At 40.2% G+C, this 15729-nt stretch overlaps 2 protein-coding genes across 24 annotated transcripts in view; one reads left to right on the top strand and one right to left on the bottom strand.

Moving 5' to 3' along the window:
- The window catches only part of LOC120888121 (uncharacterized), a 121198-nt gene extending 110042 nt beyond the window's left edge, over window positions 1–11156 (bottom strand). For 3 of the 13 annotated variants that reach the window (XR_013430806.1, XR_013430805.1, XR_013430807.1), the window contains exons 1-4: window positions 9943–10080; window positions 8050–8159; window positions 4481–4599; window positions 2598–2783 (exon numbers count right to left, since the gene is read on the bottom strand). Coding sequence is in view for 5 of the 13 variants with exons in the window: in XM_078032162.1 (XP_077888288.1) it covers window positions 4591–4599; window positions 9943–10230 (297 nt within the window). In the remaining 8 variants the exon portion in view is untranslated. The other 10 variants (XR_013430804.1, XR_013430808.1, XM_078032161.1 and 7 more) reach the window with 8 other exon arrangements.
- Window positions 9561–15729, top strand: part of Lsm14a (LSM14A mRNA processing body assembly factor) — a 70022-nt gene continuing 63853 nt past the window's right edge. For 10 of the 11 annotated variants that reach the window (XR_013430803.1, XR_005731592.2, XM_021730051.3 and 7 more), the window contains exon 1: window positions 10213–10349. Coding sequence is in view for 9 of the 11 variants with exons in the window: in XM_021730051.3 (XP_021585726.1) it covers window positions 10229–10349 (121 nt within the window). In the remaining 2 variants the exon portion in view is untranslated. Of the gene's footprint in view, window positions 9589–10212; window positions 10350–15729 lie in introns of those variants that run through there. The other variant, XM_078032158.1, reaches the window with a different exon arrangement.

The following is a 15729-nucleotide window of genomic DNA, read 5'->3' as shown; positions in this document are numbered from 1 at the left end:
TATTATTATTATTAATTTCTTCTTTTTTCTTTTTGGTACTGGCAATTAAACCTAGGGGTGCTATACCTCCAATCCTTTTTAATTTTTATTTTGAGGCAGAGTCTCCTTAAGTTGCCCAGGCTGACCTAGAGCTCGTGAATCTCCTGCATCAGATTTCCCCGTCACAAGAGTATACATTCAGGAGTATACCACCACACCTGGCTGAGAAGTCACAGAATTAGAACTTCATGTCCCATCACCACCATCCATCTCTAGATTCACCATCCCAAACTGAAACTCCAACCCACTCTAAGCCACTCCCTAGCAGCCACTACACATCTGTCTCTGTGTGTTTGACCTCATTTAAATGAAAACAAACAATGTTTGTCCCTTTGTTGGGATCTTCTCTTCTCAAAAAGAATGAATCCCTGATTAAAGTTAGCAGTTTCACCCTATAGTTGGATCTCTACTTCCAATAACCTACTAATATAATAGTAAAGGAGGTAAAAGATGAAAAGCCACAAGAGATGGAAAATCATCAAAAGATAAGAAATTTCAACAAATGTGTTGAAGCTATAAAGTAGAGAGTGGACACAAAGGGACAAATATTGGATGACTCGACTTATAAGATGTTCCTAAATGAGCCCAACCCATGTAGAGTAGAATGGTGGTCGCCAGGGGCTGCAGGGAGAAAGAAGAATGGGAAGTCAGTGTTTAGTAGGTACAGTTCATTTGGGTAAGACAAGAAAGTTCTGGAGATGGTGATGAGCAATGGCTGCACCATAATGAGAATGTATCTAATGCCACTGAACTGTACAATGAAAAAGGGTTAATATAGGCCTGGGCTGTGGCTTGGTGGCAAAGTGCTTGCCTAGCACATGTGAGGCACTGGCTTCGGTCCTCAGCACCACATAAAAATAAATAAAATAAAGGTATTGTGTCCATCTACCAAAAAAAATAAAGAAAAAAGTTAAGATGATAAATTTTATGTTGTGTATATTTCTTTCATACACACACAGAAACAGAGGTAGCAGTAACTGATAACTCTAGACACAGGAGGACAAGAACTGGAATTACATGGTGGGGAGATGGAAAAGGGAATTGTAGCCAAGGAGGAAGGAAACCCTCCATCCCTCCACATTATATATCTTATAAATTCCCAGTAGAGCAAAGGCGGGAGTAAGTACGTGGTGCATGCCTGTAATCCCAGCTGCTTGGGAGGCTGAGGCAGTAGGATTGTGAGTTCAAAGCCAGCCTCAGCAATTTAGCGAGGCCCTAAGCAACTTGGTAAAATGCTGTCTCTAAAGAATATATAAAAAGGGCTGGGGATGTGGCTCAGTGGTTAAGCACCTCTGGGTTCAATCCCTAGTACCAAAAAACAAAACAAAACAAAAAAGGCAGGAATAAGACATGGAGCTGAATCTTCCTACTTTCCTCACTATCACTCTCATATAGTGGCCATGGGTGCCTGACATACACACCTTAAAATTGTAGGAGTTCTTCTCTTAAAAAAAAAAAAAAAATGGAACTGCAAATAAAAATTTTGTGATTTGAGCTAAAAAAAAATTGAATAACCACAAACCTCTGCAGTCTGTCATTTAAAGACTCACTGGTTAAATGTCTACAGTGACTTCCCACCTGATCATCCAAAGTGAAGTCCTAACTGAAGTACCATAAATATAAACAAATTGTTTATGATATTGAAGCCAGATTTAAAATTAGGTAGTCAGTGTAGTTAGGTAAATATCAAGTCTAATATCAAGTGAGATCTAAAATGGAGGCCATGAGAATGAATCCCCGGAAAAGTTGAGCAACTCTTGAAATGTTAATGAAGTCCAGGAAACAGCCCCCAGCAGATTTAGAGATAGACCATCCCAAAGAAGTGTTAATGAACAGCAAACTTGAAGATGCTGCCTCAGAAGTCCTTCCTGCGCAGATTACATCTTTGGCCCACCTGTGTCCCACCCCTCGGGCCTTCCCACCTACATTCCATCACCAAAAACTATAAAAAAGGGGAACACATTGGCCTTTCAACAGATTCCATCTCTTGGGTCCTCTTCTTCCTCCGGGAGAAGTCTTTTCTGCTGTTTAATAAACTTCTAATTTTCCACTCTGACCTTGCCTTGGTGTGCTTCTCTGGTGTTATTCTTCAACATTGGGGAAGCAAGGACTCGCCACCCGTCAAAAGCGGTTAACAATATTATTCTCATATGTGCTCCCACTAGTCACCAGACTTTGAAAAAGTCTCCACCATTAAAGTCTCCTACTAAGGTCAACCAACAAAACAAGACCAGGAGGCAGAGAGAATCCTCATGTTATGTACGTAACTGTCAGCACATGAGTAGCAAAGCCAGGCCCCACCCATATATGGAAGGCCCACCTTATTATGCATACAGCCTAGACCTCTGCAAGGAGCAAATAAAGGTAGCTATGGAATGGAAAAGAACTCCCCAATATCTCTACATACTTGTCCCGTGAGATAAATCTTCATTTATCTGAATTGGAAATTAATAGACAATGTCTAAAACAGATGCATCAAGAACTGATGATATAAACATATTTTTTAGAGACAATGATAACCACCAGCAGAAACAGCTGAAAGAGTTAAACATACTTGCCTCTGGAAGACCACCGCAGCAGAGGGGTAGTCTGGGAATGAGCCCTTCCACTTGATTCAATGGTTTAATTTTGTGATGTACTTGTGGTATTTTGATTTAAATTTTTTTTTCCCAAGAAAATGACTGGAAGGTTCTTTTCCTTGTGTAGCATTGTTTCATTCTGGAATCTTCCAATTAAGCTTTTGGCTAAACACATAAATATGATAATGATAATTATCCAGGAATCAGGAGGTTGGTGAAAACATTGTGTGCCATTAGAGTAATCAAGCTCAGCTCTAACACATTTGGCTTTTCAGGATAATCAGACCACACTGGAGGCCCAGATGGGGTGAATGAGAAAGCCATGGGTGTCTGCCACATAGAAACAAGAAAACATCACATAGAACTACTCAACTGGCAATTGAAATTTGCATGTTAACTTAGTACACAACAAGAAATGAATAAAAATGCTTGGCACACATTTCACTTTAAAACCAAACATAGATAATGATCGTCCTACACAACTCATTTTAAGCCCTCATATTAAATTAGAATCTTTAAGGCTAGAAGTAGTTTTTTCTATATACTCTATTTTTTTTTAAAAAGTTCATATCTCTGATTAACATTTAATCTATTAATTCATGTGATAAAGATTTATTGTGTCCCTACTCTATGTGAGGACCTGGGTTGGTGCTAAAATGCAATAGTGAAAATACATACCCAGTCCCTGATCTCAGCACATTTTAAAGACTAATGTTGGGCTGGGATTGTGGCTCATGGGTCGATTGCTCGCCTAGCACGGGTGGGACCCGGGGTTCAATCCTCAGCACCACATAAAAAAAATAAAGGCATTGTGTTGTGTCCATCTACACCTAAAAAATGAATATATTAAAAAAAAAAAAGACTAATATATAGGGGCTGGGGTTGTAGCTCAGTGGTAGAGTACTTGCCTAGCACCAGTGAGGTACTGGGTTTGATTCTCAGTATTGCATAAAAAAGCAAACAAAAAAATAAAGGTTAACTTCTTTAAAATAAAATTTTAAAAGACTAATGTATAATATGAACAGGTGAATTGCACTGTCACCACAGTGTACAATGACAGCTTGGTACATGCTATGGTTTGGATATGGTTTGAGTGTGTCCCCCTAAGTTTCATGTGCTGGAAACATGGTCTCCAGTGTGATGATGTTGACATGGAAGCAACTTTAAAAGGCAGGGCCCAGAGCAAGGCAATTACAGTCAGGGGAGGCACTGCCCTCAGAGGGATTAGTGCTGGTATTTGAGTTCTTTGAGGGCAGGTTGCTAAAACCATGCTGTTGGCCTATTCTGCACATGCCAGTTCCCTTTCCATTTCTCTAACATGTTATGATGAAGCCAAGAGAACCTCACAAGATAGGGTCTGCCCAATATTGGATTCTCAACCTCCAAAACTATATGCTAAACCAACTTTCTTTCTTTGCACATTACTCTGCCTCTGGTATTTTGTTATAACAACAGAAAATAGGCCAAGACAGTACATGAATATATTCATGCAGTGAGATAGTACACATTGGATAGTAATTATCTCAGAGTGCATATCTCAGGACAGCAGTGAGAAGGCTCCTGTACTCATCGAGTGACAGCTTGGCTAAGAACTGCAATGGCAAACCATGAAGTGGGAAATCTGAGGGAAATTTAATATCACTTCTGGAATGGAGGACAAAGGCTAGGGGAGGTAGGTAGGGGAAATAGACCATGATGAAAGGGGAAAACAAGAAAGTTAAGCAGGAGCCAGTTCATACAGGAGTTTGTAAATAGCATACCCAGGTAATTCTAAGAACATAGGACCATAAGAAGCCACTGAAATGATTGAAAGCTTTGGGTGGGTGGGGAAAGCAGGGTATGCAATGAGCTGCAATGCTTACATTCTGCCAAAATTCATTTGTTGAGATCCTCAATCCCACGGGTCTCGCATTAGGATGTAGGATCTTTAGGAGGTGATTAGGTCTTGAGGGGTGAGCCCTCATAGGTGATTTTAGTATCCCTAAAAAAAAAAAAAAAAAAGACCTCAGAAGGGCTGGGGGTATAGCTCAGAGAATAGAGCACTTGCCTAACATGTGCCAGGCCCTGGTTTCAATCTCCAGTACCAAAAACAAATACAAAAACACAAACAAACAAACAAAAACCCATCACCTCAGAGAGATCCTGTGCACCTTTCTCCATATGAAATTTTAGCAAAAAGGGCAACCATCTAGGAACCAGGAAAGTGAGCCCTCACCTGACACTAAATCTTCCAGAGCCTGTATCTTAGACATCCCAGCTTCCAAACCGTGAGTCATAAATTTATGTTGTTTATAAACTGCTAGCTTAGGGCTGGGATATAGCTCAGTTGGTAGAGTGCTTGCCTTGTATGCAGAGGCCCTGGGTTCAATCCCCAGCACCAAAAATAAATAAATAAATAAACAAACAACCAGCTTATGATATTTTGTTATAGCAGCCCAAATGGATTAAGATGTGAGGGAACAATGAGCTAGGGCTGTGGCTCAGTGGTAGAGCATTTGCCTAGCATGCATGAGGTACTGGGTTCAATCCCTGGTACCACATAAAAATAAACATTTAAAATAAAGGTATTGTGGGGCTGGGGATGTGGCTCAAGTGGTAGCACGCTCGCCTGGCATGCGTGCGGCCCGGGTTCGATCCTCAGCACCACATACAGACAAAGATGCTGTGTCCGCCAAATACTGAAAAATAAATATTAAAGTTCTGTCTCTCTCTCCCTCTTAAAAAAATAAAATAAAATAAAATAAAGGTATTGTGTCTATCTACATCTAAAAATAAATAAAGATGTGGGGGAATGGTCTCAATGAAAAGGTCTGGTAATCATCAGATTTGCATTTTAGAAAGGATTTTTTTCTCAGAAAAATTCATTATAGTTTCCATTGTTGTGTTTACTTTTCAATGACATACAAATCTTATCCGTTTCAGTTGTTAGTTGTTTAAGGAGTTGGAAAAATATTTGAATAATAGAAAAAAATTAAGAAAACTAATTGTAGAGTACCATTAAATGTACAAAGCATTTAGCCATATGTACTTTTGCGGCACATATTTAGAAGGTGAATGGTACAGACAGAGATTTGGACCTGGTTTCACCACTTTTCCACCCTATGTCTGTGGACGATGCTGATAAGTGATGATGGCACAAAGTCCTATTGTCTCAGATACAACTTTTGTCTCAGAATCCTTTTCAATACAGGTCTCCAGGCTAGCAGTGCCATGTACTCAAGTTGTCACTTGTAAATAATTCGATTTGCCATCCTAGAATGGTATAGAGTACAGACATTGTAAGACCATACAGACTGGATTGAAATTCATGATTTTCACCTTGATCCTTGGCCTAAGTTACTTGATTTCCCTAAGTATCAGTTTTTCTCATTTTATTTATTCATTCATTCATTTATTCCTTCATTCATTTTGCCCAGTCTGGTCTCAAACTCATGGGCTCAAGCAATCCTCCTGTCTCAGCCTGTGGAGTAGCTAGGAATCTAGTCATGTGCCACCAGGCCCAGCTTAGTTTTCTCATTTTAAAGTTAGAAATAAAATCATATATACAGAGGGCTCCTTTTAATTAAAAAGCAGATAACTGTGAAATTGTATCATCTCTGCCTTTACCAGTGTAAATTCAATGATCACACTGAAAAGAGTGAGAGGTAGAAATCAGTAACCATTCTACTCAAGAGCAAATATGGGGTGGGGGACACCTTCCATTGAATCATTCATTATTCTCAGTTTCAGCATGTCTCTCATAGAATTAACATCTCACCCAATAAGAGTGGTTCTATTGTTTGAAAGGATGTATTTGTCCCAAAAACATTATCCTTAAATGCAGACCAACAACATCTTATGTTACTTAGATGAATAGTGGTGGTCACATTAAAGGATGGTGAGGGGGGCTTGTTTCTCCCATATTCTCCATCAGCTACTCACCCTGCCTCACAACAACAATAAGAAAAAAAGTAAGTGAAAAACAGCATACTAGCTAGATAAAAGTTGGGACAATCTTCAAATCCCCATAGTCTCTCCTTCCAACCAGACTGATACTTCTTAGTTCTTCCACTGTACAAATTTGAGAGCTTCCTGTTACTGAAAATATTCAATAGAGAGGGATATATTTTTAACTCTAGGGGTACCAAGAGCTCTTAAACAGAGAAGCAACAAAGGAGCTGGAGTTTAGAAAGCCTGCTATGGTAGTGAAATACGTCACTGTTCTCAACCAGGTTTCTAGCAATAAGTTACAGAGTCATAAGTACAATACACTATGGACTATCAAACTGATTAACTGCATTTATGCATGGTTCCTGATGCCCTCAGGTGCAAGAAACCCAGATCTACTGAACATAAATTAAAATCAACAAGATTGATGACCAACTGGGGACAGCTAAATACCTGACTTCAGGACTAGATACTGTATTACTCATTTTTTGTTGATATAACAAAATATCTGAGGCTGGGAACTTTATAAAGAAAAGAGGTTTATTTAGCTCACACTTTTGGAGACTGAAGATTCAAGGTCAACTCTCTTTATCTGTTCACCCTCTGGTGGATCCTCTTAGCTGTATTATATATGATACCACCATGGCAGGCAACATGCTCAACCAGGAGAAAACATATGTGGAGACAGGAAGAAGCCAATCTTGCTTTTTTATTTTTTGTATCAGGGATTATATTCAGGAGCACTTAACCACTGAGCTACATCCCCAGCCCTATTATTTTTATGATTTAGAGACAGGGCTTGACTAAGTTGCCTAGGGCCTCACGAAGTTGCTTAGGGCCTAAATTGCTGAGACTGGCTTTGAACTCATAATCTTCCTGCCTTGGCCTCCCAAGCTACTGGGATTATAGGTATACACCACCATGCATGGCCAGTCTTGCTATTATTATTATTACTATTATTTGTAGATGGACACAATACCTTTATTTGTTTTTATATAGTGCTGAGGATGGAACCCAGTTTTCATACGTGCTAGGCAAGTGCTCCACCACTGAGCAACAGCCCCACCGGAGTCTTGCTCTTTTTATAACAACTTAGTCTTCAGAGAACTTGCAACCAGAATTAATACCTCCCAATGACATGCCCACCTCTTAAAGACTCCACCATCTTTCAATATTGCCACATTGGGGAATCAAGATTTCCCATTACATGAATCAATGCTTAAGCCATATAAACCACAGCAGATACTTAGGCGAGGATTTGATGTAGCCAAGGGGCATGGATGACAAACAATTTATTTGCGGGTAGAAAGGAAGTAGATGCAATAATTTTGGATACTTTGAGTTGAAAGTGTCTTGTGACTGATTGCATTTATTGTGTATTTAAGGCCAGGGATGTAGCTCAGTGGTAGAGCTCTTGCCTAGCATGCCCTGGGTTTGATTCTCAGCTACACACACACACACACACACACACACACACACACACACACACACACACAATGCATACCATGTAGTTAATGTGACCCTGGAAGTCAGAGATGTAAAATGGAGGTGTAAATTGGGGAACTTTCAGTTTTTGGAAGATGACTGTGGAAAAGGATGAGCTGTATCCTAGGCCTATAATGAGAAGAAAAAAAAAACAAGTATAAGAATTCAACTTCCTGATATTGACTTTATATTAAACCAGGGATTCATAGCCTGCCTCTGAAGCCACTGTGCACCAACCCCATCGCAGCCTCTTAGATTTCTCTGCTGCTTCCCCCACTCTAACACCAGGCTTCTCACCATTTGTTCACTCAGCTCACCAGACATCCTGCCTGTGCTCTGCATTCATCTTCCTGTTTATTCATGCCACAAATATTCACTGAGCAGCTGCCCTAAGCCAGGTGCTGTACTAGGCCCTGATGATACTGAAGTGACCAAAACATCCTGACTCAAAACATGAACACTCTAGTGAAGGAGATGGACACACACAAATAACTAAGTAGACATACTGGGGAGAGATAAATGCTATGCAGAAAAAAAACAAGCTGAGCAAGGAGATATAAATTGATATACTACTTTGTGTGTGTGTGTGTGTGTGTGTGTGTGTGTGTGTGTGCGCGCGCGCACGGTGCTGGGCCTTGTGCCTGCAATGCAAGCCCTCTACCAACTGAACTTTACCCCAGCCCCTTTTTAAAAGAATTTTATTTGCAGTACTGGGAATTGAATCCAGAGGTGCTCTACCACTGAACTACATCCCCAGTCCTTTTTGTTTTTTATTCTGAGACAGGGTCTCCTTCAGTTGCAGAGAACTTGAGATCTTCTGGCCTCAGACTCCCAAGCCACCGACTCCAGCAAGTAGTAATATTTTAAACAGGGCAGAAAGGAAAACCATCTCTGGAGGTGACAGGGGCACAGAGCAGAATTAAGTGTGAAAGTTCTGTGTAAAGAGGTGAGAAATGCAACCGAATGGGGAAAGGAAATAACAAGAAGCCAAAATAAGGAGTCTTGTTTTTCCTTTTGTGTGACATGGAGTCAGAAGAGTAGTGAGTAGAGGAAGGACATGACCTGACTTAGATTTGAACAAGATCCCTCTGCCTGAGTCCAGTAAAACCTACTGAAGCAGGTCACAGTGGCGCAAGCCTGTAAATTTCAGGCTGAGGGAGGAGGAGCGCAAGTTTCCAGCCTTGGAAAGTTGGTGAGACCTAATTTCAAAATTAAAAAAAAAAAATGAAAAAGGTTGGAGACATACTTCAGTGGTAGAACGTCCCAGAGTTCAATCCTCAGTGATTCAAAAACAAAGAATCAATGTGGAAGGAAAAAAGGAGATAACTTTTGCATTCCAACTGGAAGGCTAAGGAGATTATCCTTTATAAGAAACTAAGAGTTCACAGAACTGATCAAAGTTACAGGCAAATGCTTGGGATTGGTCGGTGTACAATAAAATGAAGAGCTAGGAGCTTGGATCCGGGCACTTTAAGTGTTGGACAGAACAGGACTAAAAACCGAATCTTTGGAATGGAGTCCCAGCTCCTCTGCGAGCAGCCCGGGATGCCGAGCCGAGGTAAGGGGCACTCGTTTAGTGTGACAGATGTTGTAACAGCTCCCTGAGAGCTCCGAGAGGGGCGCGATTGGCTCAGCAGGGGAAAAGCCGGCTTAAAAGGCCGACCTGCAGCTCTCCCGGAGCTTGGAGGCGGGAGGTAACTTTCCAGGTAGAGGGAACTGTTTACGGAGGCACTGGGCTCCTGACAAAGTACGACGCGTCTGGAAATGGCGGAGGCCAAGGTCAGGGCCAAAAAAGGAGACCAGCACTTCTCCAGTCCCGCCACGGTGTCCCAGAGTCATGAAACACTGCACCTCTGCCTGGAGAATTCCCCTTAAACGCTAGACCAGGCCAAGCGGCGCAACTGGGACTTACAGACGCCGCGGAGAAGTCGGGAGCGGCCCGCGGTCGCCCGAGTCTCGCGAGAGTTCGGCCTCGCCCGCCCAGCATGCCCCGCGCCGCCTCCGCTGCCGCCGCCGCCGCCGCCGCGCCGCGGTTTGAGGGCGGGAGGCTGGGGGAGGGTAGCGGAGCCGGCGCCGCCGCCATGTTGGATCTGAGGCGGCTGCTGTAGGCGCCGACGGAGCGAGCGGGCGTGCGGAGCGGCGACAGCGGCGTGGGATCTGCTTCTCTGCGAGCGGCCCGGAGGGGCGGCGGCGGCGCCATGAGCGGGGGCACCCCTTACATCGGCAGCAAGATCAGCCTCATCTCCAAGGCGGAGATCCGCTACGAGGGCATCCTCTACACCATCGACACCGAGAACTCCACCGTAGCCCTCGCCAAAGGTACGCCGGGGCCGGCCTCGGGGTGGGGGACCGGGCCGGGCGTCCACTCACTCGGGGCTGCACGCCGCTCTCGGCCCGCGGCCTCCTCGCGCCCACCTCCTCCCTCGGTCGTCCTCGGGGAGGCCGCTCCCTCCCGGCCCGGCGTCGCGGGCCGAGCCGCGGCCTCCCCCAGCTCCCCGGAGGTCCCCGCCTTAAATCCGGGGAACTACGGGACCGAGTGCGCGACGGGCGGGGCGGTGCTGAAGTCCGAGAACGGACCGGAGAACACCGAGATACGTGTCTTCCAACTCCGAAATTCGGTGGTTCTGTCGTCTCGTCGCCAAACAAAGCCGGAGTATTCAAAGAATTTTTCCGCCTACCTTGAGTTTAGTGCTGATCCGTGGATTCCCCTGCACCCATTTTTTTTCCACGTTCTTAAATTATTTCAACTCGTTGCAATATTCCTTAAGTGAACGATAAAGTAATGTGCCAAAACTTTGGGTTCAATGTGCGACACGTATGATCTCGAAATGCCATTGACCATCACACAGCAGATCACATCCTACTTGTCTCATCTGTGATAGTTACCTGTTAAACCGGAATCCTCCTGTTTCCCAGTTGTGCAACCGTTTCTTTAGAGTGCACATCAAAATGTTTGCTGTTGACCCCAAGGGCCTGTTTCTGGAAACATAGTAGGTAGGAAAGTTTAAGCTTAACCCAGGACCCTTGCTCACAGTGCAGGTTCAGATCTGAGTGGTCTGTGGCCGCTGACCGACACCGGTAGATGCGCGCTTGGAAAGGGAGATTTGTTGAGGGAGGAAGGTGTTCCTACCCAGAGTATTTAGTAAGCATTGTGAAGTCTGTGGGTTTTGTTTCCGTTCACGTGCATAGGGCCTTTGCTCCGTCAGGATACCAGAAAGAAAATAAACTTTAGCCTCTAATCGGAAAGGAAATCTCACAAGAGTTTGTATCACGGAGGAGGGGAAGCAAGATAACCCAGGTAATTTTCCCAGCATCTCAGAGTTATTATAAACAGCATAACGTGGTAGGGATAGATGTCCAGAGTAGGAAGAAATTTCCTGAATCTGAAATTATTAACTCGTTAATTGATAGAAAAGTTGTTTCACAGTAGCAAAAAAGTTTTAATGGCATTTTTTAAATGCTCTATTAGTCCCTTTTAATAGTGCTAGTGTTGAGACAAACCTTATATTACAGAACTGTGTACAATTGGGACTGAGAGTGTGACCCTGTTGTAGAGAACTTACCTAGAGTGCGTGAGGCCCTGCTTTCTGGGTTCCATCAACAGCACTAACAAAAAAAATTTTTTTTAAAGGAACCTTATGCTATAAAAGAGTAGTTTAAGATGATCTGCAGTTGGATTGTGGTGATAATTGCACAACTCAGTAAATTTACAAAAAAAAATTATTTGAATCGCATACTTTTAAAATTTAGCAAGTTTTGTTTTTTTTTTCTGATAAACAGTAGCTGACCTCTGTGGTTCTTGCTATAGTCCCAGCTACTTGGTAGACTGAAGCAGGAGGATTGCTTTAGCCAGCAGTTTTCTCATGACTCATTCATTGCCTGTTAAAATGGGTTAGTTCTTTGTCATCTGTTTAGAAACTCACTTTACTTCAGGGTGCATGATTTTGTTTAGTGGTTATTAAAAGACTTGACCAGTAATACATCTTAAATGACTTATTTTGGTTGTTCTTTAAAAACTATTTCTATATTAAGTTTTTTATATTTGACTGTATACTGTAGTGGCTTAGTTTTATGTCTTTATGAATTCATGAAAAATGTTCTCTCAAATACTTGGTGAGAACCACATATAGGTTGAGAACAGTGTTTCTCATTAAAGCAGCTTAATAACTTTTTAAGAAAAATTTTTTTGTAGTTGTGATGGACACAATACCTTTATTTTTATTTATTTTTATGTGGTGCTGAGGATCAAACCCAGGGCCTCACACATGCTAGACAAGTGCTCTGCTGCTGAGCCATAGCCCCAGCCCCAACCCATTAATAACTTTTAAAAATATATATATTTTTTAAAGATCTGAATTTAAAAGATGTCTTGTCAGCTTAGTGATTTATCAGTCAGTTGGCTGTGTTCCCTTTACATCTCACAAAGAAAAGAGTCCATACATTTTTGAGATTTCCAAGATATTAATTTTAATCGTTTTCTTAAAAGTTATGTACTTTTGTACATGAACCTAAAGATGTGTATTTTAATGTTCCATGTTTAAATGTCTCTTCAACAGATACTAAAATCAATAAATATTGTATTTGTAATAGTTAAATTCATCACATTAAATTTATGACATCAAACAATTTGTTCCTTTGTCGTAACAGTGTATGAATTTAACAATATGAATACAGCAATTAAAAATGTTTAATCATTTAATTTGTATTTATGACATTGATATTTTCTTAAAATATTTTTAATTGTAAGTGGACCCAATACCTTTATTTTATTTTATTTATTTTTTTATATGGTGCTGAGGATTGAACCCAGTGCCTCATACTTGATAAACAAGCATTCTACCACTGAGCCACAACCCCAGCCCATTACATTGATATTTAGTCCATACATAAATGTATTCTTTTTCTTAAGAAGTATGAGTTAATATATAATGGGTTTTTTGGAATTTAATCATGCTTACAAAAAGTGGAGTTCCCAAATCTTGATTATATTATCTGTTTCGTATTATCTAAAACTATAACCATTCAATCAATACTGAATACTTATTTCATATTTCAAAATTAGAAGTGAGAAGTTCAGTCTTAAAATTTTACAGTTTACATGACTTGTTGAATAATGTAATATCTGAAAAGTCTACTTTTTCAGAATTTGAAGAATGGTAGTCTAACAGATTAAAATCGAAAGTTTACTTACAGAATTAGAATGTATTCTCACATATGGAGATCCTATTCCTTTTTATTTTTTATTTTGAGATAGGGTATCACTAAGTTGCTTAGGACCCACTGATTTGCTGAAGCTGGCCTTGAATTTGCAATCCTCCTGCCTTATCCACCCCAGCTGTTTGGATATTTTTCTTGAAGCTATATATTCAGAATTTGAATTGCAGAAACATAGGGAACATGTGTCTTTATTAGGTAATGCCAAACAGTTTTCCATAATAATAGTTTATTACCTTTTACCTCAATTATTAGTATGTTACAGTTCTAATGGCTCCATATTCCTTGCCAACAATAATACTTGGCATTATATATTTTAATTCTAGCCAAACTAGTTGAATGTGATTTTAATCTCCATTTCTCTGACTACTAATGATGTTGGATGTCTTTTCATATCTTGGCCATTTGAATTTCATTTTTCATGAAGTCCTTCTGAAATTAATTGCCCATTTTTATATTTAAATTCATGTCATTTTATAGAATTCTGGATTTGAATATAAATCCTTACTTGGATGTTTATGTTGCAAATATCTTTTCCCATTTAGTAGTTTCTTATGATGAACAGTTCTTCATTTTAATGTGACATGTTTATCAGGCTTTTCTCTGATGGTTAGTGGACTGGTCTTTTTCCTTCTTTGTTTGCTCCCTTCCCTTCTTTCCTTTGCTTTGCTTTCCTTTCTTCCCCTTTTCTTTCCTTTGCTTTTTCTCCCTTTTTGGTATGGTATAGTATTTTTCCCTGGTGTCATGGAAAATACTTTGCTTTTGCTTTTTTTTTTTTTTACCTTTGGGTTTATAGTGCACCTAAAACAGATTTTGTGTATGGTGTGAGGCAGTCATTTGGCTTATATGGGTCCATATTATGATTTAGGTTTTTTGCGTTTGGGGTACAGGGGTTCTGGGATTTGAACTCAAGGGCACTCGACCACTGAGCCACATCCCCAGCCCTATTTTGTATTTTATTTAGAGACAAGATCTCACTTGAGTTGCTTAGCACCTTACTTTTGCTGAGGCTGGCTTTGAACTCTTCATCCTCCTGAGTTGCTGGGATTACAGGCATTTGTTTTCCACTGCACCCAGCTATAATTTAGGTCTTTTATTTGAAGAGTACTTATAATTTAAATATACCTTAAACTATATAGTGCTCTGGAAATTTTTGACTAGTTAACTTTTGATGTGGTATAGAATTAGTTTGACTATATGTCCTGGTTTTCCCTGGTGGGAATCATCATTAATGCTTGTTCTAGCATAATTATTTGAAACATCCCTTTTCTCTCTTGAAAATGTATAGTTTGTTATAATATAACATAATATAAAATCAAAAGTCTAATCAGAAAGGTTCTGCTCAATGGATGATGTCCTTTATATTCTGTTAGCGATTTCACTGACTAGCTTTAGTCCTGTCAAGTGAAACTAAGGTAAGCTTGATGAGCTTTGATCCTAGGAACCTAAGTAAATGTCAAGAAGTCTTAAAGGCACTCTGGAAAGGCATTGATGTCAATCTATTAAGTGTGTTTGTGGCTAATCTGGATTACAGTTTGTTTCTGCAGTTTGTTGCAGTCTTTGTCTCAGCTCTGAGTTTATTTTCTTCTTAGTACTGATCATGACCTACACTTAATCTTCTTTGCTATTTGCATATATGTGCTTGTCTTCACCTTCCCTCCCCACTTCAGAGTCTGACCAACTGGGATGAACAAATGTTTATTTAGTGAGTGAGTAAATGGAAATTATTTAGCATTTTAGTTTATTAATCTTGTAAAAATCTCCTGGGGATACCTCCAAATAATGCTTTTTTATATTCACAATGTATTTTCCATTTAATATTAAAATATCCAGCTTTCCCAACGGGAGTATTGGAGAATTTCAGCTAGTAGGGATACAAATGGATGCATTTTTATGACAAAATTGACATTGTTGGGGAGATAAACTTTTTTATTTTGTGATTCCAGCTCAGTTATCATTTTCATTTAATATTTAAAGAAAGAATCAGTTCCAGATTTTGGAGGAAATTATCATGAAGTGCAATAGACATGAATAGTTTATAAAATAATTCTAGTTATATTTGCACCTGTATCTGTAAATGAATATATATAGTGCCAAATGAAATAAGCTAAAATTAGTGAAAAACTTATCAAAATAAAGAATTCTTATGTATCTTACTTAGTTGTGCCTGTTTAATAATTCAGATGGAAAATAGATTGCCACTGCATAAGGACAAGAAACTTCATGAAAAAATAGTGATTATGGGGCTGGGGTTGTGGCTCAGTGGCAGAGCGCTTGCCTTGCATATGTGAGGTACTGGGTTCGATCCTCAGCACCACATAAAAATGAATAAACGAAATAAAGATATTTTAAAAAGAGTAATTATATTAGTCAATTGTTCTTAAATGATTTGCCCTTAAAATCAAGGGATTATTGGAAGGACACAAAAGTGGTAAATTGTAAACAGATTATTTCTTTAATCATCTGGTAAGTTTTCAATGTCGTA

The sequence above is a fragment of the Ictidomys tridecemlineatus genome, chromosome 15 (assembly GCF_052094955.1).
Source record: "Ictidomys tridecemlineatus isolate mIctTri1 chromosome 15, mIctTri1.hap1, whole genome shotgun sequence".
NCBI classification, from domain to species: domain Eukaryota; kingdom Metazoa; phylum Chordata; class Mammalia; order Rodentia; family Sciuridae; genus Ictidomys; species Ictidomys tridecemlineatus.
This window is presented reverse-complemented; position numbering and strand designations above follow the sequence as displayed.